This window comes from Saccoglossus kowalevskii, chromosome 8 (assembly GCF_978046115.1).
Source record: "Saccoglossus kowalevskii chromosome 8, keSacKowa6.1, whole genome shotgun sequence".
In the NCBI taxonomy this organism is placed as follows: Eukaryota; Metazoa; Hemichordata; class Enteropneusta; family Harrimaniidae; genus Saccoglossus; species Saccoglossus kowalevskii.
In genome coordinates, this window is record NC_140648.1 from 26,400,633 (window position 1) to 26,426,481 (window position 25,849).

At 35.1% G+C, this 25,849-nt stretch overlaps 1 protein-coding gene across 1 annotated transcript; it reads left to right on the top strand.

The window, feature by feature from the left end:
* Nucleotides 1-1,460: 1,460 nt before the first annotated feature.
* LOC100374085 (xanthine dehydrogenase/oxidase-like) lies at nt 1,461-25,052 on the top strand. Its single transcript, XM_085502814.1, has 32 exons — nt 1,461-1,550; nt 2,889-2,946; nt 7,815-7,911; nt 8,159-8,264; nt 8,355-8,543; nt 9,180-9,236; nt 9,475-9,555; nt 10,154-10,295; nt 10,705-10,869; nt 11,159-11,235; nt 11,356-11,452; nt 11,589-11,698; nt 11,992-12,185; nt 12,802-12,961; nt 13,156-13,245; nt 13,441-13,558; nt 13,829-13,880; nt 14,139-14,274; nt 14,401-14,520; nt 15,191-15,409; nt 16,203-16,336; nt 16,787-16,961; nt 18,204-18,395; nt 18,854-19,002; nt 19,646-19,727; nt 20,325-20,549; nt 21,101-21,175; nt 21,471-21,523; nt 22,144-22,330; nt 23,090-23,278; nt 23,539-23,715; nt 24,640-25,052. Exons 1-32 carry the CDS (start codon nt 1,461-1,463, stop codon nt 24,673-24,675), a joined length of 4,032 nt encoding a protein of 1,343 aa, XP_085358940.1. The 3' UTR covers nt 24,676-25,052.
* The last annotated feature ends 797 nt before the right edge of the window (nt 25,053-25,849 follow it).

Genomic DNA, 25,849 nt, shown 5'->3' on the forward strand with positions numbered 1-25,849 from the left:
ATACGTCAAACTCATCGCGGTATTTAGTGGTGAGATACGTCAAACTCGTCGCGGTATTTAGTGGTGGGATACGTCAAACTCATCGCGGTATTTAGTGGTGAGATACGTCAAACTGATCGCGGTATTTAGTGGTGAGATACGTCAAACTCATCGCGGTATTTAGTGGTGAGATACGTCAAACTCGTCGCGGTATTTAGTGGTGAGATACGTCAAACTCGTCGCGGTATTTAGTTGTGAGATACGTCAAACTCATCGCGGTATTTAGTGGTGAGATACGTCAAACTCGTAGCGGTATTTAGTGGTGGGATACGTCAAACTCATCGCGGTATTTAGTGGTGAGATACGTCAAACTCATCGCGGTATTTAGTGGTGAGATACGTCAAACTCGTCGCGGTATTTAGTGGTGAGATACGTCAAACTTGTCGCGGTATTTAGTTGTGAGATACGTCAAACTCATCGCGGTATTTAGTGGTGAGATACGTCAAACTCGTCGCGGTATTTAGTGGTGGGATACGTCAAACTCATCGCGGTATTTAGTGGTGAGATACGTCAAACTGATCGCGCTATTTAGTGGTGAGATACGTCAAACTCATCGCGGTATTTAGTGGTGAGATACGTCAAACTCGTCGCGGTATTTAGTGGTGAGATACGTCAAACTCATCGCGGTATTCAGTGGTGGGATACGTCAAACTCATCGCGGTATTTAGTGGTGGGATACGTCAAACTCATCGCGGTATTTAGTGGTGAGATATGTCAAACTAATCGGGGTATTTAGTGGTGAGATGCGTCAAACTTATCACGGAATTTAGTGGTGAATGGCGAATCCCTCTACCGGTGGATCATGCTATTTGGTGACACTAGACCAAATTGCTTCAGTGACCATTGAGGGCCCATTCTAGTCAGCTGTTCATGTATACAAGTAAGTCGATTCAGTTGTTACTGATTGAATTACTCCATACGTCCCGCATCCACTGCTTATTATTACAAACTACAAACTGACCAAATTACTCAATAGTGCAGTTGGTTTATTCATGCAAACCGCGTACTCCCATCGAACACCGCCTACATTGTGGCTGCATCAATTACGTTGACCTGCAATCTGGCCTCAGCTTGTTTGTATATATATCAATATAAACACATAGACTAAGTAAATGATTGAAATATCGGATCGTATATTTCTATCACACCCTGCCGATAGGTATCATTAGTGTTTTGAACCACGTGTAAAATGCTAGTAAAAGTAGAAATATAGAATTACCATAATGTTCGTCTCAACAGATTGGTATTCAAAGAAAAGATTCCTGGTATATTACTTTGACATGGACTCTGTCTGACCTGTGTGTACAATTCACTGTGATCGGCAACGACCATATCATCGTTCGCCACGTATATGTATGCCTCATGATTAACGGTGCTTATGTTTGTACTGTAACTCCCCAGTGTGTCATTGAAGCAAGGCCATGTCTACCGCTGCATTGTCTCCGCCATCGAGTGAACGAAATGACAAGCATGTTGCAGAAGAGTTTGTTATATACGTCAACGGGAAAAGGGTAAGATATATTTTATCGCTATATTTTATGAAGAATAACTAGAACAGTGTCCGAATGCAGGTGAATTATGTTCCGTCCACATATGCAGAGCATGGTGTCACTCGCAATGGTCAAGGCTCTTTTTCCCAGCGAGTTCAGTGAGATACCTCATTCATTACACGATATTATCCGAGAGTGTTGATTTTTTCTTTGTTTTACTTCTAAAACACATTTTTTAATTAATTGTTTGATTCCACGTGTTCACTGATGAAGAATTAGTTATGGTAATAGAAGTAGAAGCGATATATCGATCCCTCTATCTTATTAAAATTAGCAGCCAGCCGGAGGGTAAAACGTTGTAAAATTGATCATTGATTCAGACTTTCTCTAAAAGTTACTACGCATATGCATAATATTATAATAACATACACGCAATCCACAGCTTAGATATGGGTGAATGTAGTAGTGCATGTACCATAGCTATGTTTGGTCTAACATTACCTGTTGTGTATTTTTGACTATTCCGACTATTAAAAACAAGAATGACCTGTGAATTGTAGGACGCATGGTAGCTGTAAGCTAGACGGTCGCGTCTCGGGTTTTCTCTATTTGCCGTTGTCTTCTAGCTATGACCTTATAACTGCAAACATGTTACCGGCAACAGATTATCGGTATCATGACTGTGAGTAATTTTTCCTACATCTTAAATTTCAGATGTGTATAAGGCATGCTTAGTGAATTTTACAGAATGTATGAATCACAGTTCAATTAAAAAAAACAATTAGCCCTGTTACTAGCTTAAAGCAAACGAGTTATAACCAAGCTCATTCATCATCTCTTGAACTCAGGCGCCATGACATCATTCTCCCTTATCAGAAGTTTTTTTTTGCTGCTAAGCGGTGTAGACACATGTCCTAAAACTGGGTCAAATTCTAGTTTTACTAGTTGATATACATCTGACATACCCCAGACCATTCGTCCCGGTGTTATCGCTATCGCCAACCGAGATATCTCGTGTGGCGATAGCGATAACACCGGGACGAATGGTCTGGGGTAACATCTGACATTGCACCTTCTTGAATGTGTGCTATCGATGCAGGTTATCTGTATTATATTTTATTGAGACATGGAAACTTCTAATAAGATACAGACGACTAAATATATAGATACAAGACAGCGAACATTATACTGACTATATTACCCATTGTACTGACTTCATACTTTGCGACAACCTCGTATTATCCTCATATTCTCTCTTACTGGACAATTAGAATGAATAAGGAAATCAATACCACATAATTGAATATATCAATATAAGATCACGTGACTCACATGGATTTGTTGTTACATCTATATTAGTTTACAGATAGTAAATTGGAGCCGGAAACAACTTTACTGAACTTCATCAGAAAGAAACGTATTCTTTTTATAGATTGGTTTATCTAATGGCATTCCAGTATGTGATCCCAGGTTGACTGGTTATAAACTGAAACAAATTGAGCAAAAGTCGAGAGCATGACTTTGTATTATCCACAAATGTAATAACTTCTTCACCACAAATTTAATAACTCCAATTAATCACAAATGTAATACACCCCGACTACAAATGTAATGAAACTTACCTTTGTTTGTGATTTTATTTTGAACGCAATGTAACGTAACGTGTTGATTTCACTAAATTACGCCCCTTTTACTTTGAGCGGCCGCTTTGCATTTAAAGTGTGTATCATAAACTTTGTTGTGATTGTTACCAGTTTTGAAATTGCTAGTAGTCCAATCCGTAGACTTGGTGTCGCCGAAATAGTCAGTACTATCAACACGCGTTGTCACACACAGTGTAATTACGTTTAGATCGCATGTTGTTGCCATGTTACAAAATTGACAAAGAATGTCAACTTCACATAGAGTTCTCCTGAAAATTGTAAAAATGGAGCAGGCGGTTAACAGAGAGTCTGAAATCAAGTCATCACAATATAATCCAGCACATTGAATTGTAAAAAAAAAGGCAATTCAAATTAAGATTTTTATCGAAGAGCATGTCTGTACTGTGAACTCGGTTCTAAGTATTGCGAACAATCACTAGGCTATCACACTAAACGGCAAGCGTCGCTGCAAAATCAATATCCGATTAAAATGAAGAATGGACCCTAAATTGTCATTGAAACTGTGTCAAATTCCAATGAAACATCGGTATTCAGCACTCGGGAATCGCGTTTAAGATGTCGAAATTTACATCGAAAACCACCAAGATGAGATTACTTTCCATGTTGTAATATCGGAGCAACTGATCACCTACTTTGTTCATTGTCTATTATCGACAGATTTGTCTACAGTCCCGACATAGGAATAATGTAATTACGTCTAGACCACACGGAGCCCAGGAACTATAATCAACTGTAATACGCAGTCTCTATGAGCGGGGGGGGGGGGTGGTATCGGCTGGTATCTAGTGTAAGAAATAGACAAGGGATGAAGGCTCCAGCCAGCTCACATTTTTTAAACTTGAAAAAACAGACGAAAAGAATGAAAAATAAAATATAAAAAAAATACCAGGTTGAAGAATATTAGTTGCTTCTTCAAATTTCGCCCAAACCCTACCTACATTTTACCGATATCTGCAGAATAAATCAAGAAAACTACACAAATTTACTCCATTTAGGAATTCCTAACGGTTTGCCCGAACGCATGGCACAGTTGGAGGCGTGGCCTGTTTAGCATTTGTCAACAACCAATCACAAGACTGGTTACGAACCACATTGAGGTCACGACTCGGTTAGCCTTGCTCAACTGGTTCGTAACCAGTCTTGTGATTGGTTGTTGACAAATGCTAAACAGGCCACGCCTCCAACTGTGCCATGCGTTCGGGCAAACCGTTAGGAATTCCTAAATGGAGTAAATTTGTGTAGTTTTCTTGATTTATTCTGCAGATATCGGTAAAATGTAGGTAAGGCTTTGGCGAAATTCGAAGGAGCAACTAATATTCTTCAACCTGGTATTTTATTTAGATTTTATTTTTTATTTTTTTCGTCTGTTTTTTCGAGTTTAAAAAATGTGAGCTGGCTGGAGCCTTCATCCCTTGTCTATTTCTTACACGAGATACCAGCCGATACCCCCCCCCCCCGCGCTCATAGAGACTCCGTATTACAGTTGATTATAGTTCCTGGGCTCCCTGTGTCTAGACTGTAGACGCCCTAACACTGGTCACTTGCACAGGAGTGATCGAAATAGTGGTTCTGAGTGATATAGTTTGGGGATACAACGGGTACTAAGTATTTTTAAATTCCGCACTACTTTTCAAATCTATACCACATTGTATCGTTCGCGGACGAAACTTCACCTGTGTCCAATACTAAATAACTGACATTGCGTAATTATTATGAAAGCGATATATTACAATGTTGAAATTTTTAGAGCCGGTACAACATTGTAAACAAATTTGCGTAGTTAGAAAAGCAGCACAGTGCACACTAAGTAAAAGACCTCAAAATATACAAGTTTGCGTACAGCACCGTCAGAACTAATAACAATTTTACACGATCGACGCGCGGAGCATGAAAGAAAAAGATTGCTAAGGTAACGCCACAGTCACTTGGGGGCTGAAAATCAATAAATACTAATTTTCAATAAAAATCATACGCTATACGTATATAAATAAACAAGTTGTGAAACACGGCACCTAGTAAATCGACACCCTGTCGGTTTCAAATTTCGATTTCTTACCTTAAAATGCGAAACAAAATTTTTAGAGGGGATCAGGTGTTACGTTAATAACCATTGTTCATAATCGCTAACTTGGTTTTATTCAAAACTGCACAAATCCCGCGTTTTCTGATGATATCCGACGATTTCATGAACGAAAATGGCCAGCAGCCAGAATCAAGGGGGATTCGCATAGAGTTCTGGGTAAATCAAGGAAATACTCGCTGTTACGGCACGCCTGATTGGCTGAAAATGAGTATGCGCACTTGATTTACCCAGAACTCTGTGCGAATCCCCCTTGATTCTGGCTGCTGGCCATTTTCGATCATGAAATTGTCGGATATCACCAGAAAACTCGCGATTTGTACAGTTTTGAATAAAACCAAGTTAGCGATTATGAACAATGGTTATTAACATAACACCTGACCCCCCTCTGCACTTTTTGTTTCGCATTTTAAGGTAAGAAATCGACATTTGAAACCGACAGGGTGTCGATTTACTAGGTGCCGTGTTTCACAACTTGTTTATTTATATACGTATAGCGGATGATTTTTAAAAAAAAAATAGTATTTATTGATTTTCAGCCCCCAAGTGACTGTGGGTAACGCGCCTGTTCAGTGCGTGACTTGGGGGGTCAAACTTCGGTCAACACACACTTGATGTCAGCATCGCCGCGCAGTAAGTTACGCAATGAAGTACTTAAAGTTCTATTGCGTCCCAAAATGATGTCGTTGATCACTCAGTCTTTTGCAAAATATTATAACTAGTTTCCAAGCTTTTGATGCAGCCAAATTTATTTAACTTTGTTGCAATATAATCTTTTTAATTTCCCAGTCTTTTCTGTTCATTCATTGTCTTGACAATTTATGTGAATTGCTGTGCGAGCTTTTCGTACCCGACAGCGGTTAGACGGCGTCATGAAATGATAATCTGTGCATAAAAGGCGGGCGACCTGCGGCTGTTTGATTTCCTACTCTCTCCTAAGCTAGCGATTTGTGAAAATGGTTATTAATATATTACCCGATGTACTTGTAAATCGGACAGTCATACCGCAATTGTGTTGAAACATTTTTGGGACAGTAAGTAATGTCAGAATATTGTTTAAAATAAAATATTCCATCCCAATCAAATCTAGGTCAAAGGGTCAAATTGCGTGCATATAATTATAGATAGTTAAAAACTAAATATATTTGAATTTTTGACGGCTATTGGACGTTTGTGCAAAATAGAATAAAAAAAGGTAGTGTATACAATAGCGATATGACTGAGATATCATGGCATTTGTTTACAATATTGTACCGGCTCTAGTATTTGACACAGATGAAGTTGTTTGCGAATGATATAGAGTGGTATAGATTTGAAGAGCCGTTCAGAATTTATAATAGTTAACACTCGTTGTATATCCCCAAACATTTTGACTACTCCTGTGCCGGTGACCAGCGTTTGGGCAAACGGTCGGTGTTTTCGATAAGCGAGCGAGAGAAAAAAACACAGTAAAAATGTGGTCGTTTTCCGGTTGGAAAATACAGTGAGGTCGGAAATTAAGCGATCGTTTAAAAAGTTCAAGTGATATTAGCATATTTCTCATTTAATTTTAATTCGTACAATATTTATTCACTCATTGTTCTATAGCCAGAACGCTGTACGTGTCTTCACTTTCAGGTTAGTTCTTCCGCCGATTTCTCGCAACCAGCAACGTGAATTTTTATTTGGGATTTCGAGAAACATAACATGAATCGTTATGGCATTCATAACACAACACCTCTCCATGTTTCAACTTTTAAGTTGTCAGTTAACAAGGTCTTTCATAGTAGCATTTCTATGGGATTGACGTACTAGCATGAATGGGTTCAATTATCAGTGTTCACTGATGACATCATCTGACTGGCCCTCTAGAGGCGAAATAACGCCAGAAAAAGCGGAAGTTTGTCGTCTGCTTCACAGCCCGTTTTATACCCGATATTTAGGGCATTTCGCAGCGCATACAAGTTATTTTTATCGACAGAATTCATTCATAGATCTCAGATTTCATGTACAGAGTGTCACAAGCCACACCTCTGCTCCCATTTAAGCTTTAAAAAGTTAGCACGCTACTGCATAGCGTTACTGTTGATGAATTGATGAAACCTGCAAAATGTGTTCCCGTCAAATATTTTAGCCAAAAATTCGCCTCATCACCCCATTTTGAAAAAAAAAAAAATTGACCAGAAACATTGTTTGCGAGGCCTTATGCAAATAAAACTATTTCTATGTTGCATGAGTATGGGGAATGAACACTAGTCATGTTCAAAGAAATGTTCTGTGAATAAGTGCTCCTCATTGACTCAGTTTCATTTCGACAAGTTGACGTTCTGTAAATATTTGAAGCTATGTTATGCTGTTCCTGGTTACGAAATGCAGCTTTACAACATTTTATCATAAACGATGCTATAAATTAATGAAAAAGAAAGGCGTTAGTGTGAGTTTCATACATTGTATGACTGTGGTACTTCAGTTACAGAGGACTCTATTCAAGGTCAAAGACACGAGCTTTGATCAATTACTGTTTTTTTAAAGACTTTGTATGTACCTTGACCCCTTGTTCAGTCAGATTAACAGGAAGTAAATTGTCTTGTGGTGAAGGAGGATGTGGTGCTTGTACTGTAATGCTGTCAAAATATGACCACGTGGACAAGAAAATATCGTATCCTTTATACACGATGCGATTAATACTACATATAAAGTGACGAACTGCACATACAAACGAAGTGGACATATAATTATTAAACTCGAAATATGTTTTGAGATAAATGTTTCTCGAACTTTCGAAGTATAAATATGAACGTAAGCGGAACGGAAGATTAATTTTTATTTTCAAAACATTAATATGATTTAAGTAATTTGTGGAATTATACAAAATGTCTATATTACTCTTTAACCTTTACATACAGTCACTATGCTATCAATGCGTGTTATACCCCTGTATGCTCTGTACATGGAATGGCTATCACCACAGTGGAAGGTGTTGGATCAACAACAAAATTACACCCAGTGCAGGTACGTGTTTTATATTTACCTCGTTACTTTATTTTAATGATATATGGATATAATAACATTTGCAATTTTTATTCGTTGTCCATGAAACAGGAACGTCTCGCCAAATCGTATGGATTGCAGTGTGGGTTTTGTTCGCCAGGAATGGTAATGTCAATGTACACTTTGTTACGTAACAATCCAGAGCCAACTGCCTTGCAGATAGAACACTGCCTTGGAGGTAACCTATGTCGATGCACTGGATATCGACCTATTTTGGAAGGGTTTAAGACATTTGCTCAGGTAATATATTATCACCTCATATACACAACACCGAGTAAGTTAATTTTGTCGTATTGGTTCTCCTTCTGTCTCTACCTTGAGGGTTATATAAGCACATTCAATCCGATAAATACACACATAATATTTATAATAGTCGCTGACATCGCCACAAATTAACCTCTATTCAACTAAAACGAAAGCATATACTAGTGATACACTCTAGAATTGTGACATAATCTCCGCCCCCTATTGTTGCACTAGCCGATCACATAGTAATGACTCATCATATTCGAACATTGAACCAATCTTAGTAACCTCCGTTAACATTTACAATAGTACATAACGGCAGTATTAGAATTGCTAAACTGAAACAGTAAACGAGCGTTATGGTTTGTGTTTATCAATTGCGACCTCGTAAGGTCACCTGTTGAATTCCATTTGTCAGGATATTCACGATAACAGAAGCCGTCCAAATAGTTACACTCAAGTAGGTTTGCATTACTGGATTATCATTCAAATCCAATCTGAAACGTGTTCATAGAAACCGGGGTTGTCAACTAACGATATTTTGATCATCGAAACAGTCATCACACTATACTTATGGATGCTGTGAACTATTATTGTAATGACATTGTATTTTATATTTTAATTTCACAGAATGGTTGTTGTGGAAACCCATCTGCCTGCAATGCCAGTCGTCAAGACGAAGACAATGTAAGAAAAATAATAATATTGAAGCACTTTATGCGATCTATTCGAAGTTTTTTATCTTTTTTGTAATTCCGTCATAGTCTATATAAAATACTCCATGAAGTACTTTGATTTCTAAACTGGCTTCAAAATGTGTGTCTATTAGATTAAAAATATATTCTAATATGGAATTAGTAAAATAAATATTTTAAATACAAATATAAATATATAATAATATCGACGGGATCAATTTCTGTTTCAGGTTTTGAGCCGATTATTTGAACCCAGTGACTGCACACCTTACGACCCAACCCAAGAAGTGATATTTCCACCGGAGTTGCAGGTAATTTGGGGTTATTCGCGGCAAACTAAGGAATATCGAGCTGTGTCACTAGCGTGACATGAGACTGCCTTATTCGATAACAACAATTGTTTGGAGCCATGATGAGCAACACCATCCACCCCACCACCTACTCCTAGACTGCATCCGAGCATGGCAGTTCATGGTCTTTCTGGAAAACTGGAAAGACGCTGGCGACGTATTTGTATGCTTTGTGATTATTAAATTCTACATTATATATTCTATATATCCTTCCAATGTGATTCTCTTGTAATCACACTCGTACGGTAAGGGACGACCTCAGTCCGCTTTAACGTGGAATCGCGCTGTCATTCTAGCTTTCCGATTCCCGCTGGAGTGAAACGGCGATGTGCACCAAACGTCTGACAAATTAAGGAAGCCATACAAGTCTATACATAACAAATCTTTCAGTGAAAACGTCTTTCGCAAGTGCATGAGTTACTTGGATTATAATTAATACGCGGAAATACTGACGCGATATTTCAGCTGGCTTGCATGTTTATGTTTATTTTATTATTATGTTTAACGTATATTCTCCGTAATCGTTCATTTATTTCACTTACTTTTGTTTTGTATATAGACAAGTGATGAATTGCATACTAAAACGGTGCGGTTTGTTGGGGAATCTCTGGACTGGATCCGACCTACCTCCTTAGAAGAACTACTCATATTGAAGACTGAATTACCTGCGGCTAAATTGGTGGTTGGCAATGCTGAAGTTGGTTAGTACATCCACTAGAACTTAATTAATTAAAATGCGATATTATGTGTTTTAATGAATAAGTCACATATTAAACGAGTATTATGTGGTGAAAATATGAAATTATACAATGCATCAGTTGCAAATAACACGTGTAACATAATGATATGCATGGTAATTACATGCATTCATTTATGAAATTGAAATCCAGAGCCATGTGCTACAATTGGTTGAATTATAGTGGCGCTGATCAGTTCCAACTTCTATATTAGCTACAATTTTCTGTGTTGTTAAAAATGAAATGTTAAAATAAATATTTTGGTCGAGTTTTTTTAACATAGAGTATGTTATTGTCCAATTTGTACCTAAGCCACAATTACCATGTATTAAACTAATTGTGTATAAGTATTGACAAATTATATTATTTAAAGGCTTTGAACCAAGACCACACAATGTAAAAACTACTTTGATATCAGCCACACACGTACTGGAGTTAAACCAGATTGATATCACAGACTCTGGTATCACATTTGGTTCTTCTGTCACCATGAGTCGTATGTACGATGTTCTCAAGAAAACATCAGATGAATTGCCAAGTAAGTGTTTAATGTTTAATAGTTTAATTATATAATTTGCGACATAACACTATTTAAACATATATTTGGAATTCAAAATAATAATTGTTACAATATAATCCTATTTGTGATTTTAAATCAGTATGATTCTGCTACACTTAAAACACATTGAACATTGCTAGTTTTCTGTATGTGCATGTAACATAAAATTGTGCACGTTGTTGCATTTGTACAATTATTTAATATATATTCATTGCAAATGGGTGTTGTGACTTTGATTTGTGATTTATGTTGTGTTATTCATTAACAGAAATCAGAACAGCGATCTTTACATCATTGGTGAATATGTTGGAACTTATCGGAGACCAACAACTGAGAAATGTAGCAGTAAGTTTATACTTTAAATTACCTCATTTTTACCTTCTCCAGAACCTAAAACAGCATGTATATCATTGACATAAATGGGTAAGATTTTCGTATAATTTAGCAGAACAATTTCATTTTCAGGGTATTGGTAGTCATATAATGAGTGCCAGTCCTTTATCTGATATCAATCCCATGTTGATCGCTGCTGAGGTCACTCTTAATGTTGCTTCTCACAAAGGTATGTCACGTCATGTTTGCTACATATACTAGTTAAGTTATAATGGGTATTCCTTGTTCTCGCGAATATTGCCATAATTCTGTTCTGTAAAATTAGTTACCTGGGATTAATTCAATTGTATTTTGTTTTGATTAAGATGGCAAGAGAACCGTATCCCTGGACGATAAATTCTTTACTGGATTCAGGAGTACATGTCTAAAACCAGATGATGTTTTAGTTAGCTTGACAATTCCGTGTTCGAAAAAGGTAATGTAACTCACAGGTGCTGTCTCCCTATATTATATTTATCCACGCTGTGTTATATAGAAAATGCATTAGAGGGTTTGTATGTGTTTTATATATTTCTGACATTCGACTGTTTGATTAGTTTATAATGTTTAATGCGTTTATATATTATAACGGCTACGTCACAGAAATAGAAAGTAATATCACTCAGCTGACAATTGAACTAACAGAAAACCTAATATATTCAGATGAACCTTTGATATGGCGTGTCGTCACGGTGAGCTACGACGTGCATAGTATTACTTAATTTATAGGGTGAATACTTTGGAGGATACAAAGTTAAAAATCAAGTTCATCGTCGAGACAGAGACGTGGCCATGGTAAGTGCTGGCATGAAAGTATTATTCCAAGACAACACTGATGTTATCAAGAATATAAACCTTTCTTTTGGTGGAACTGGACCTACTGTAGTCATGGCAACAGAAGTAATGGGTCGAATTCAAGGAAGGTAATGCGGGAGGTATGGTCTCACTCCGGGCATGGGGAGAAAGTAACCATATAGGCGTCCTTTGCAACACTGTTAAAACAATGCATGCGGGATTTGTCGTGAATTATCGATGATGCACCAGGGTATACCGATTTGGTCAGTGTTCACGAAGTGCAGCGTTCACATCACCAATCATGTATTCAAATTCCACATTATGAAATGTTGTTCTGAAACTTATCCATTTTCATTTCGCATTGTGAAAATCAAATCACTATTTCTCGGAACATTGCATGTTGCCAAAAAGTCTATGCCGGCGATTTTTGTGGAGATAAATTATTTATTTGCATGGTTATAATAAATTATAATCTAAATTCCATTTTTCAATACATGTAGTCGAGTCTTTGTTTTAATGTTGGTATATGATCACGTATTGTATTGCAAACAAATATATAATATTTCGATGATGTGTATTTCTCTCAGACTGTTAGCTTAGTCTTTGTGGATTGATTGTCAAGCTTTGTTTTGGACTTGAAAATACTCGTTTACAGCTATAAATTTGAATATCGCTTGTAATGACATTAGTTCTTGCGTATGTAAAGTTACAAATCAGGTTTTAAAAACTGATACTCGTTTTCAGGAAATGGGATGAGTGTTTTCTCAATGATGTTCAACAAATGTTGGTAGAAAGTGTGCAACTGTCGGCAGAAGGCGGGTTTTTAGAATATCGAAGGAATCTGTTGCAGAGTTTCTTTTTTGAATTTTATCTACACGTACAAAATGGGCTTAATCAGGAACTAGTAAGTATGTTTTGGAAGGGTGTCGATGGAAGATTGTAGGGTGTCACTTTACTTTCTTTTGTTGGGACTGTATTGTCCATGTATTTATCCAAACTGAAATTACAGATCTTGACAACTAACTTTAGAAGACGAAAACAAGAAATATTACCAGTTTATAGGAAATAGTACATGTTACCATTTCTTTTTATTTTCAGCCTGACACTGTCACACCAGTGCCGTCATCATATAAATCAGCTCTAACCCCACTTGAGATGCCACCTAGCAGCAGTACACAGTTGTTTCAGGTAAAATGCGTACAGTCACAATTAGGATGCGATCTACCATTACACTACATTGTTTATGTTTATTATTCATAAAATAGATAATCAAAATCATTGTTATGTCATGTGAATATTAAAATGTATATCTAAAAATTTTACTCAATCAGTGTTATCATAATAGTGATTATTAGTCGATTATAATTGCTTCTATTTGTGTAGGATGTACCAAATGGACAATCAGTGGATGATCCAGTCGGTCGACCAATCATGAATGAATCAAGTTTACAGTTAGCCACTGGGGAAGCTATCTTTTTAGACGATATCACGCCTGAAGAAGGTAGCTTGAGTAGTTTAGATTATTTTGATTTTAATTCGTTTTATCGTCTCCTGTGTCTAGCCTCCTTATATTATCTGTAAAAATTGTGTTATTTTTTGTGTGTGAATAGCATTATGGAAAATACAGTTATAATTGTAGTGGTACGTTTTTACCTTGCATTCAGGTCATAGATCTAATATAATATAATGTACTGTACAGCTTAGAGGATTTGAACGTAGCTGCCCACGCCATTCAAATACAATTAGCACTGTATTTCTGCTCCAATTACAGGTGAATTGCACTTGGCACTTGTGACAAGCAAACGTGCATGTGCCAAACTTGTGTAAGTAATTATTGTATACATTGTCTCTCTTTTTTGGAACACTTGTTTTTCGGAAAGGTTACTGTATACAACTATATCCTAGCCACATTCTTGACATTTTAATATAAAATGCATCAACAAATATCTGATGAGCCAAGTTATCGCGTGGGATCACTAATAGTTTACAATGTGTGTAGCTCTAGACAAGTTATAGTTAATTCTAATGATATGTGACACTTACATATTCAGATGTTTACGTCTAATTGTTATTTGTTGCAGATCCATTGACGCATCGGAAGCAACGTCACTCGCAGGCGTTAGCTGTTTTGTTGGGGCGTCGGATGTCCCTGGAAAAAATGCATGGAGTTCATTAAACCCAGATAATTTGGATGATTTTATTTTTGCCCCAGACGAAGTAAGCTCTTACGTGTTTAGTGCGTATCTCTTCTATAGAAAAACGGACAAACGTGTTTTCACCAAATAATTTTTAACCTTCTAAATTGTATGACACTTCAGAATAAGCTTATGTATTGCTTTGCAGGTTTTGTGTATTGGTCAAGTTATTGGTGGAATTGTTGCAGACACACCCCAGTTGGCACGCAAAGCATCAAAATTAGTGAAAGTCGAATATGAAGAACTGGAACACATTCTTACTGTTGACGTGAGTAATCACTTATTTTTTAAATTTAAATTGTGTCATGTGACGAAACGGTTACTGGTTCTGCCTTCACCGCTTACCTCCGTCGTGTATACGACATAGTATACTGAGTAAGTCATGTTTGTGGGGAGTTGTTGGTTTTCCTCTCAGTAAATGTTAATATGGACGAGCGAACATTCGCAGAATGAGATCAGCAATTAACATTACATCTTCCTGTAGTTAGGGAGTATGTCGCGTGCAATTGAAAGTATTCCCACTACTTAATCTACTCACGATCACGAGGTGCGTTTTCATGACCATTCATAACAAAGTAAAACCACGTACGAGTTATATTATCCAATCAGATCTTGCATTCCCAATCATGTCAAATAGGTCACGTGATTGTGATATGCATATAAACGAGGATACGACACCCGGGTGCTTGACTTTACTAAGACTTGACTATTTCAGACAAATGCATATAGGTGTATATTCCAGCAAATTCATGGACACATTGGATTATATACCATATTGTATCAGACGTCGTGGCGATAAAGACCCCGGCTTAAATATCCACTAACCAATGACACGTCCGTAGTGATTCCATAGTATTACCAACACGATATCTGTCTAAGTTAACAATATGAATATAATTTAACATGGGTTTTATAATATATTTACATTACATTTTAAGGAAGCCATTGACAAAGAATCATTTATGCATCCAATTCGATGTTTAGAAGAAGGAGACTTGAACGGGGAATTCAAAAAATCAGATTTTGTGGTAGAGGGCGAAGTTCGTGTTGGTGGTCAGTATCATTACTACATGGAGACCCAGTGCTGTATTGCACAACCAAAAGAGCGCGGTGAAATGGTGGTGACTGCGTCATCACAGACAATGTCAAATACACAGGTTAGTTAGTAAAATACTTCAGGTGTACTTTATAAAATTAAGGGCTTAAATAGTTTGAGTATTGCTTGTCATTCCCACCTCTTGCATGTAACTGTATGGGCCAATGACTGCAATTAATTTTCTTTCATTATTTCATTAAATATTGAAGAAATCGGTTCATATTTCGGCAGTTGAATTCTAAGACTAAGGAATATACTTGTTCATGTAGTTAGGCATCTGATATGATCTAGTTAACACACGTTAGGTGATATGCACAATCATTATAATGTATAAAACCCAAATCTATAAATTAATGAAAATGTGTTGAAAAGAAAGTCATCATGAAATACAAGTCATATTCGTGAAATTAAATTACAATTTTCGAAAACACGAGGGGAGAGTGCACACAATATTTTACCACATGAAACAAATTGTGAAAATTGACATACGGTCATTAATGTCATTGGTTAATAACCATATCTCTGCATATAATTGTTTTGAGAAAATTATTGGCTAGCCTGCGCCTAAACATCCGATATGCTCGCCGCAATGTAAACTAGTATCATTATCACAATTACCATTCTGACTGGCTTCAGATCGCTTAATTCGAGTTTACTTCAATATCATTAATTATAACTTCGCATATTCAATGGCATAGTAGCGATCGTAAGCTTTAGACTGGTACAAATATTAAGAACATGTTATGCATATTTAATCATATAAAATCATCTCAGTAATGTTAATATCATATACAGAATAAATTTGTGATTGTATTGTTATGTATATAATTCAGTTTGATCACATGTAATAATAGGTACGTGTAGCAGCAGCTCTTGGTATACCAGCAAATAAAGTGACATGTAAGATACGGCGTGTTGGAGGAGCATTTGGTGGTAAAGACACACGTACACTGAATTTCGTCATGGCATGTGCTGTGGCTGCGAAAAAGTATGTCCTTTCAATCTCATTTTGTTCTGTTGTCAGTTGTTCAAAAACCAACAAGCCAACACTTGGAGAAATATGCTAAATGTTACTAAAATATATAATTATATTTCATTAAGTTCTAAATTATATTGATGTGAAAGGGTATATAATTCTATATATGTGTCAACGTACATATATGATAGAAATTTCTTAAGACCGAAACAAGATCTTTTTCTAGGCCAAAGTTGCGATATTTCATATGAAACTTCAAGAAACAAGATTTAATTCTTTTCAAATAAAAGAATTCCCAAAAGAACTTTTGGTAGCGACACGAGAACTGACAAAAAACAGATATGATTGTTATACAACACCCATATTTTTAATTCATTCGGACCATGTTTATTCCATGTAGGCTAGCAGTGTTTCAGGCTTTCGTTTAACCACACAGTAAACAGTGTAGATTTATAATTATAGGGCTGGAAGGACCGTTCGTCTAGTCATCGGGCGAGATTTGGATATGCAAGCTGTTGGAATGAGGCATCCAGTAGTAGGCAGGTTTAAAGTCGGTTTCAACAAAGACGGCAAGCTTCGTGCACTCGAAAGCGAGATCTTCTACAATGCAGGATATTCCTATGACTTATCAATGGTGGTGAGTATTTATATACACCAGCTTCTGCTTGCTAGTCTACTAGTATTAACAATACAGGATGTAATGTGACACATGCCTTACATCTGTCAGACATATATTATTGTTGAGTAAGTCGTTCTTTAAAAACACAGGTTTTGAGGTTGACGTTATCCATCCGGTAGATAACTTACCATCTGAATTAATCTGGTTATATAAGTTCGATAGTCTATTTTCACAAACAAATAAAATAACTTTTAACATGCATTCTAAAATCAAATACTAACGCAGCCCATAACAAAATCTCATCTGTGAATCATTATTACATGCAAATTGTAACATTATTCGAGATATAAAGTTTGAAATCAATACTTATTTTTCTCTATTCACTATGAATTGTATTTGACAATGTAGCATACAAATAATATTAAATAGACAATGCAGTTATTTCGTTTGTATTTGTATATGTGTGTGCTAATGTTGAGCTGTTCCACTGATATCTACACCTGTTGGATTTTTATGATACTTGTTACATATATGTTCTTAAATAATGCACATACTAATGCTCTGATTAGTTTTGGGTAAAAATCTATGGAAATTAATCACCTAATTTTCATAAAGATTTGTCAATTTCTGCTTTTCCACTGATATCTCAATATAGATGCTCTAGGACAAAGCACAGACCTGCTCAGTTTGATGTTAAAATCTGTTCATATTAATTACTAAATTTGCATAATAATTCCCAAAGATAACTCAAGTTCTATCACATTTGCTTATCAGTTTTACATTACAATCTGTGCATATTAATTTCCTGATTTGCATAATAATTTGTTTTATCAAAATGTCAAGTATCATCTTACTTCAATGAATCCTAGTTCATACTCAAAGACAATTCGACAATCTAATTAATTTAGGGTTTATATACATCCATAATTTGCATAATAATTTATTTTCGGCTTTCCACCAATTTTTAAAGAATAAATTAGCACATTATAATGAAACCGTGTACATATGTGCCCTGGACCAATGTACAGACTAATTTGTTTTGGGTTGAAATCTATGAATAATAATTTCTAAATTTGCATAATTATTACCCAATTTTCTACCTATATCTCAAATACCAATCAGCACACAGAAGCTCTTTCTGAGCTTCCTTTGATCTATAATAGGCACTGCAATAAGAATCACATTCACTCACATAAAATTATTTTTGTAAATTATATTATATATATGTATTCAGTTTTGTGTGTTCATGTATTTTGTCAGTTAGTAGAAGCCGGGATGCACCAATTACATAATGCATATGCGATGCCTGCATATAAATTGACTGGGAAGGCATGTCAAACTAATATTCAATCGAATACATCAATGAGAGCAGCTGGAACAGTGCAACCTATGGCAATTATTGAAACAATTATGGACACTGTGGCGATAAAGTGCGACATATCTCCATCGAAGGTGAGACTGCATTTATATTGTATTACCGTTTGTACTGGATGTGTACGGGACGGCCTAAAACACTATATTGATTTTATTTCACCGATGTTCTAACTTTTTGGAACTGCTAGATTCTCACAAACACATTTAAATTGCCGAAGTTGATTAAAGGAATTGCAAAATAAATGGTCTACTGACAACAACAAATTATCTGTATTCTCACATTATTTACGAAATGATTTCGAAGACTATATTAATAATATCGTGAATATGTTTCAACAGTTGTAAATGACCGAGTATTATTATGAAAACATGAAAATAAATAACTTCTAATTGAATTGTTTACTTATATTGTTTCTAAATAAAGGTACTCGCAATGCTTTATGATGACATCAGCGTTATTTTAATCACAGCAAGGCATTTTAATCTAAGAACCTGAAACAATATTTAATATAGTGCAACATATATGTCTATTTCAGATCCGAGAGATAAACCTGTATAAGGTTGGCGATACAGACCACTTTTATCAAGACATGCCAGATGTGATGAATCTAAAACGATGTTGGGATGAGTGCCTTGTGAAAAGTGGTTTCCACATACGTAGACAAGAAACGGACCAGTTCAACAGGTGTGTACAATTGCTTTACTGTGTTCAAATTATGGAATTTTATATTTCATATCTCTTGGCTCTGCTACAAGGACAAACATTTTGAGAACCGAAATTATTTTTATTTTCTAATTAATATTTCAATCCATAACAATATGCATTTTATTAAACAAAAAACAATTTCAAGTTAGGTTTACGATAAATTTTTACTTGATCTTTGATAATAATTTTATTTATTTGTTTGTTTGTTTGTTTGTTTGTTTGTCTGTCTGTCTGTCTGTCTGTCTGTCTGTCTGTCTGTCTGTCTGTCTGTCTGTCTGTCTGTCTGTCTGTCTGTTGGTTTGTTCGTTCGTTCGTTCGCTCGCTCGCTCGCTCGTTCGTTCGTTCGTTCGTTCGTTCGTTTATTTATTTATTTATTTATTTATTTATTTATTTATTTATTTATTTATTTATTTATTTATTTATTTATTTATTAATAGTATAGTATATAGTATATGGTATTTTCTTATAGTTGGATAACACTTTATAAAACCCATGCGTGTGTTTAAACGCACTGTTTTATATTCACACGTTGTTTACGTTATTAACAATAAATTATGTTTAGGTATGTATGTTATGAACGTGAGAGATACTGATTATTATTTTAGTATTTTTTGTCTTATAGAGATAATCGTTGGAAGAAACGAGGACTCGCTATCGTTCCTATCAAAAGAATGACGGGTCTTCCGGGTTCATTCCTGAATCAAGTTAGTTGTCGTTTTCTTAATTGCCGTGTTTTGTGAGTGCACATTCAAACGCGTCATATCACGTGGAGGCTGATTTGTGTCACACAAAAATAATTATTTGGCTGAAATATTAAAATTCTCAGGCATATTAATTTGATAATTAATATGAAAAGTAATAGTTTATATAAAAAATATATAAATAATATTATACACAACACACAATTATAAATTGTGGAGGAGTGTTTCAGAGTTTTAACTAAATAAGGTAATGACATGTATCAATAAAAGATAAGAGCAAGTGAGAGGAACATATATGAATCTTATTGAATACACCCAATAAATTATAACGAGTGTTTTGAAAAGAGAACATACATCCTAGTGCACTTGTATTTTCTGTCATATATCGGTCTGACTCGTAATCACATGTTAGAAACAGACAAATGGTATTTATGCGATCTGCAATTATCTACAGTATTTCTGTAGATCGATTAAATAATTATATTGACACATTATTTTTGAAATCAAACTAAATTTGGTGCACAGATATAACCTGTATATTTAATATGTATGTATTAAGTAAATTGCCTCTTCTTTAAATATAAACTGTGGCTCATATAGGGCGCTGCATTGGTGCATATATATATGGATGGTTCAGTGTTACTTACCCATGGTGGTATAGAGATGGGTCAAGGGTTACATACCAAGACTATACAGATTGCAAGTCGTGTTCTACGTATACCCTCTGAACGCATTCATATCAATGAGACCAGTACCGATAAAATACCCAATGCGACTCCTACTGTTGGTTCATCGGCAACTGAACTCTTTGGCAGTGCTGTGAAGGTAAACATCACAATCCTCATATAATACCGTATACTATAAGGTATTTTAGGGTTTGCTTTTCCTGGACACGCCCATCGTTAATCAGAATCTATTGACCCTATGTAGAGAATAATGTACGAGTACGAGGACTCTTCGGGATATAATAGCCAATCCGAGATGGGATGTGAAGGCTGCAGGCCAAGACATTTTATAGCGAGTAGGACTTTCTATAAATAAGAGTCCGACTACGAGGACTTTATGCTATAAAGTTTATTACGCATACATGAGTGTCGCACACTTATAGCCATTGTGCATATATATTTCCCACCCTCAAATTGTGGTAAAGCAAAAATATGCATCAACTTATGAATATTCGTGATCAAACTAAAAGAAGAAATAGCGCAAAATAAAAAATGGCATTGTGTAGCAGGTAGCTCAATGGACAGAAAGGTGTATATCTCATCGTCCGTTGCATTTGTGAGAGTTCCAAGCTCGATCTGTGGTAACTAGCACAGTAAAGCGATAGATAAGTTTCAGTCACTACATGCAATGAGATTATTGTTTTTTACTAGATTGCTTGTGAGACATTGATGGATCGACTGGATCCATTCATGAAAGAAAATCCCAAAGGCTCATGGGAACAATGGGTAAGTGTGAAGAATATTTAGTATCTGTAAAATGTTGACCATATGATGTGAAGGATTCCTTTTCAAATATCATGACGTAATAGCTTGCACTAAACATTTTCTATGATGTAACTTATATCATCAATATTGTTTTGTTTTGTATTCGTCCGTCAATGAAATAAATTTATAGAATTACTACATTCTACTAACGACTACACATCCATACATACGAGAGATCGCGACGTGCGTGTATTCTGTAACAAGTTGTTGAAGAGCGGGGAATGAAATACTAAACTATTCACTGTCATGTTCGCAGGTTAGTGCAGCCTATTTCAACAGGGTGAGCTTATCGACTACCGGGTTTTATAAGTAAGTAACCATCAAGTTAAATAAATAATTCAACATATGTTATTTCAAGATCAACATGAGTGCAGCCTTCTGTTCAAGGTTAATTCAAGGATGTCATATAATTTCGTTGAGCAAAACATTGACATGAATAATGCATAATCTATAATGTAGCTCTTACAAAATGGTATTCATAAACCGTGACCACTTTATTCAACGCAAATCACTTGATGACTAAGTAAAGAAAACCACAAAACCCACAGTGTTAGATTAATTGTGTCTATTTTAACACTACTAAAAATGAAAATATTCACGGAAAAATGTTCATGTCAAGTTGAGGTCTGCAATTTTCTGTTATTTAGTTTTGTCATAGGTAACAAATTATATAAACAAACATTTATTATACTTCACTTTGGCATATAAATTATTTCTGCAACTGTTTGCAATGTTTTATGTCACTCGTAATGTTATAGCGTTTGTCGATGCAATGCTGTAAGGACTACAATAAGATATGTTATGCTTTAATCAGTAACTTTCTTTTTATCTATTTTCGCTTCACATACCTTTAATTGGGGAACATTATAGCTATCAACACATATAAAGAATGTCGTTAAACAGAATAAATAACCCTTTAATTTATTAAGATATCCAGGGGAAATTGGTTTCAATTGGGAAGATCATCGCGCCAGTCGGCTGGTGTACAACTTTATATATGGGGCTGCTTGCTGTGAAGTTGAAATCGATTGTTTAACCGGTGATCATCAGATGAGACGTGTTGATATTGTTATGGATGTCGGGAAAAGTTTAAATCCAGCATTGGACATTGGACAGGTGAAGTGTGCAATGTTTTTTATTAAACCATAATTTGCATAAGAACGATAACAGTTAACAATATTATTGTAAAGTGTATTATATAGATATCATTAACGCATTAGAATATAAACAATGAGTTGTTTTGATGGACTATTAAATATTGTTTAATGCGGAGTAAAAATAAAGATACCACTCACCAGACAAAGCTTTCAATACCATCAGAATGTTGGCCATATCTTTATATTTAGCGACAGATCATTCCATTCAATGAGTTAATGCACTATATGAATACTTACTATGACACTGGCCTGTTGCTATCTCGTTATTGGTAACATATTAGAAACATATTATCTAATCTGAGATCAAACATATCACAGGGATTGATCAAGGCACAAGGTACATACAAGATATATTCACATGGTCAGTTTTACACTTAATTCTAATAGGAGTAAAATGGTCACAACACACAACTATGTTCTGTTGAAATATATATTTCGTCGTTCGGTCATAGAATATATGTATATACAATATAAATATACTGTAGTTTTTTTCCTATGTATATCATTTATTGGCATGAATATTCATAAGACATTTTTGTACATTTCTACTTACAACCGTGGCTTGTAAAACAAAAAAATATCAGTTAAGCTTGATGGTTAAATTAACACACGAGACACGTTCATTACGTGCTTGATGTTTTACAGTTGCTGCACAAATTGTGAAGTGTAATGTATTTTATCACCATATAATGAAATCTCCTCATAACGCTTTCTGTAGATTGAAGGTGCTTTCATGATGGGATATGGTTTATTTGTTGTGGAGGAATTACGATATTCACAACGAGGCGAACTACTGACCAGGGGACCGGGAATGTATAAAATACCATGCGTCAGTGATATACCAAGACAGTTCAATGTGCATTTATTGAAAGATGCTACTAACCCAAATGGTATCTATTCTGCCAAGGTGAGTTAATTATATCAGAGGATATATCATTGGAGAAGTGATAATTGCAAACCATAAACGTCAAACTATTCATCGATTTTTACTAAATGTAGGACATACCTACCAAATTGAGTTGATCATAACTATGATATAATAATAGTAATGTTGTCAGGAAGTGCGAATTAATCGATGAAATTATTGAGAACAAAATGTGTAGTACCTTGTCTAAAACTGTTTTTATTAACCAATTGAAACAATGCATTGTATGTGTTTAACTCTAGGCAATTGGAGAACCACCATGTTTACTTGGAGTGTCGGCATTGGTTGCCATTAGAGATGCAATATCCTCAGCTAGATCAGATATCGGTCTCCATGGCAACTTCCAGCTTGACTGCCCAGCGACACCTGAAAGAATCCGCCTCGCTTGCAGTGATGAATTCCCAAAACCTGACAAAAAGGTAAAGTTTTCTGAAAATTACAATCCAACATAAACATTTCAAGTAAGTGGACAAAGATACCTTGTATGTCAGGTAACGCAATTTATAAAGCTTGAATATTCATAAACTTTTATATTATCTCAAATTTGTATCAAGCATTAGAGATGAAATTATATAAATTTTTATAGTTACAAGAAGTAAGGCAATATTCCTAAAATAGTATATCATCATACTAAATATATACTTATGCGCATCAACAACATTACTATTATGTTTCAGTGTGATGATTATTATTACGTAAGCCTCGTTGTATAATTATTTTGGAGAGATAACCAGGAAAGATATGGTTTCTAATATATATTCCATTTTGATTAAAACATTTATAAAAAAATACGTGTTAAAAGCTGTTTCTTTGAGCCTCGAATCCTTCCCAGGAATGTCCCAAAACAACTATCAAATGTAGAAATAACAAATATGGAATGCCTAAAATATTAGCACCCATGCTATGGCGCGCCAAGTGTTGCAAAAATATCTTATCATACAGAATAATAAAAAACAGAATTTCATGGCCTTTTTCTCAAAATCAAATATATATATATATATATATCTAGAAATAACAATTAAAAACTGAAATATAAAAAAGATTAGTTAAAAAATAGGAGACTGGGGAAATAAAAAAGGGGGCAGGAGCAACAACAAAATAAATCTAAAAAACAAAAAACTTACAAATGAAAAACACTGAAAAATAAAGCAAAAATAAACATACAAGCAAATTAGAAATAATTATAAAAATAACCATAACTAAATAACTTGACATAAATTAATAAAGCAAAAAGTATATTATTATTAGTATTATTCTTTATTGTCCCAGTGTGTTTTTGTTGTAATATTGATATGAATCATAGATATATATATAATGATATGAACTTATTCTTATAATTGCAGGCAACCTGTAGTGATGATTATTTTGTTAGACCATAGATGTTTTTTGCTGTCATTCAACTGGAGTAGAGACCTGAACTCCTGTGCTACCATAGTTATTTGGTTTTCTTAGTAGTAAAAGAAATCTGTGACATAGTATTGTGTATTCAGAATTAAATCCGGAGATCCATCTGAATTTAATTTGGAATCTTTGAAGTAACTTTTTACTGTAAATGTAGATGTGACACCAAATACAGTTTACAATTGTACACTTGCGCTCATGACCCGTGAATGGCGAGTTCGCTGTCCGTGGTAGCTGTCTCCTCAGTAATAAATCCTTCAATTAATCTGTAAATAAATGATATAAGAAATTAAAATCGTAAGTTTATGTTTGCCACGTATTTAGTAGGGCAATAAATTACCTTTCTTCTGAATAATTATACTGTGTACATGTTGTTTTGTGTGTGTAAATTTGGAACAACAGACTGGGATTTAATGTTTTATCTTTTATCGGTTAATTCGTATATACTGTACAAACGACCCAGATTGAACGTCACAACGTCATGTGCAGATACATCTTCTGTTACAGTTTCGCCGAATTTCTCCCAAAAAACAGATTATAAAGATCAAAATATTGTTATAATTTGTTGAAACCATGTACGTAACTCAAACAAGACAGAAAATACATTTGATTTTAAATCTGTGGTTTTTGTCTAATTTATTCCTGAGCATCTCTATCACAAGTTTAATTTAAATCTGATTTTTTGAGGTATCAGAAATTGGCTAATAATAATTAGATAATCAATATGCATGTTTTTCATTATTACACAAATCATGTCTGTGGATTACCCCAGAGTATCTATGAACCATATTTCAATGAAATGTGATGATTGTGCAAATTTGCTTGAATTTCAATCGAAAACTAATTGGTTTTTGAAAACAATTGGGTAATTATTATGCAACCTAAGCAATTATCATGCATAGATTTCAACCCCAAACTACTTCGGTCTGTGTATTGTTCCAGGGCACATATGTACCAAGTTTAATCGTAATGTGATGATTATTTCTTAAAAAAATATATAAAGTACATTAGGTAATTATTATGGATATATATAACCGAAAACTTATTAGATCGTTGTATTGTCTTGTGAATAGTGGAACATACTCAAAAAACGATTTTAAAATATAGATAACAGGTGCAAACATTCTCTCTTTTGAATGCTTAGCAAGATTT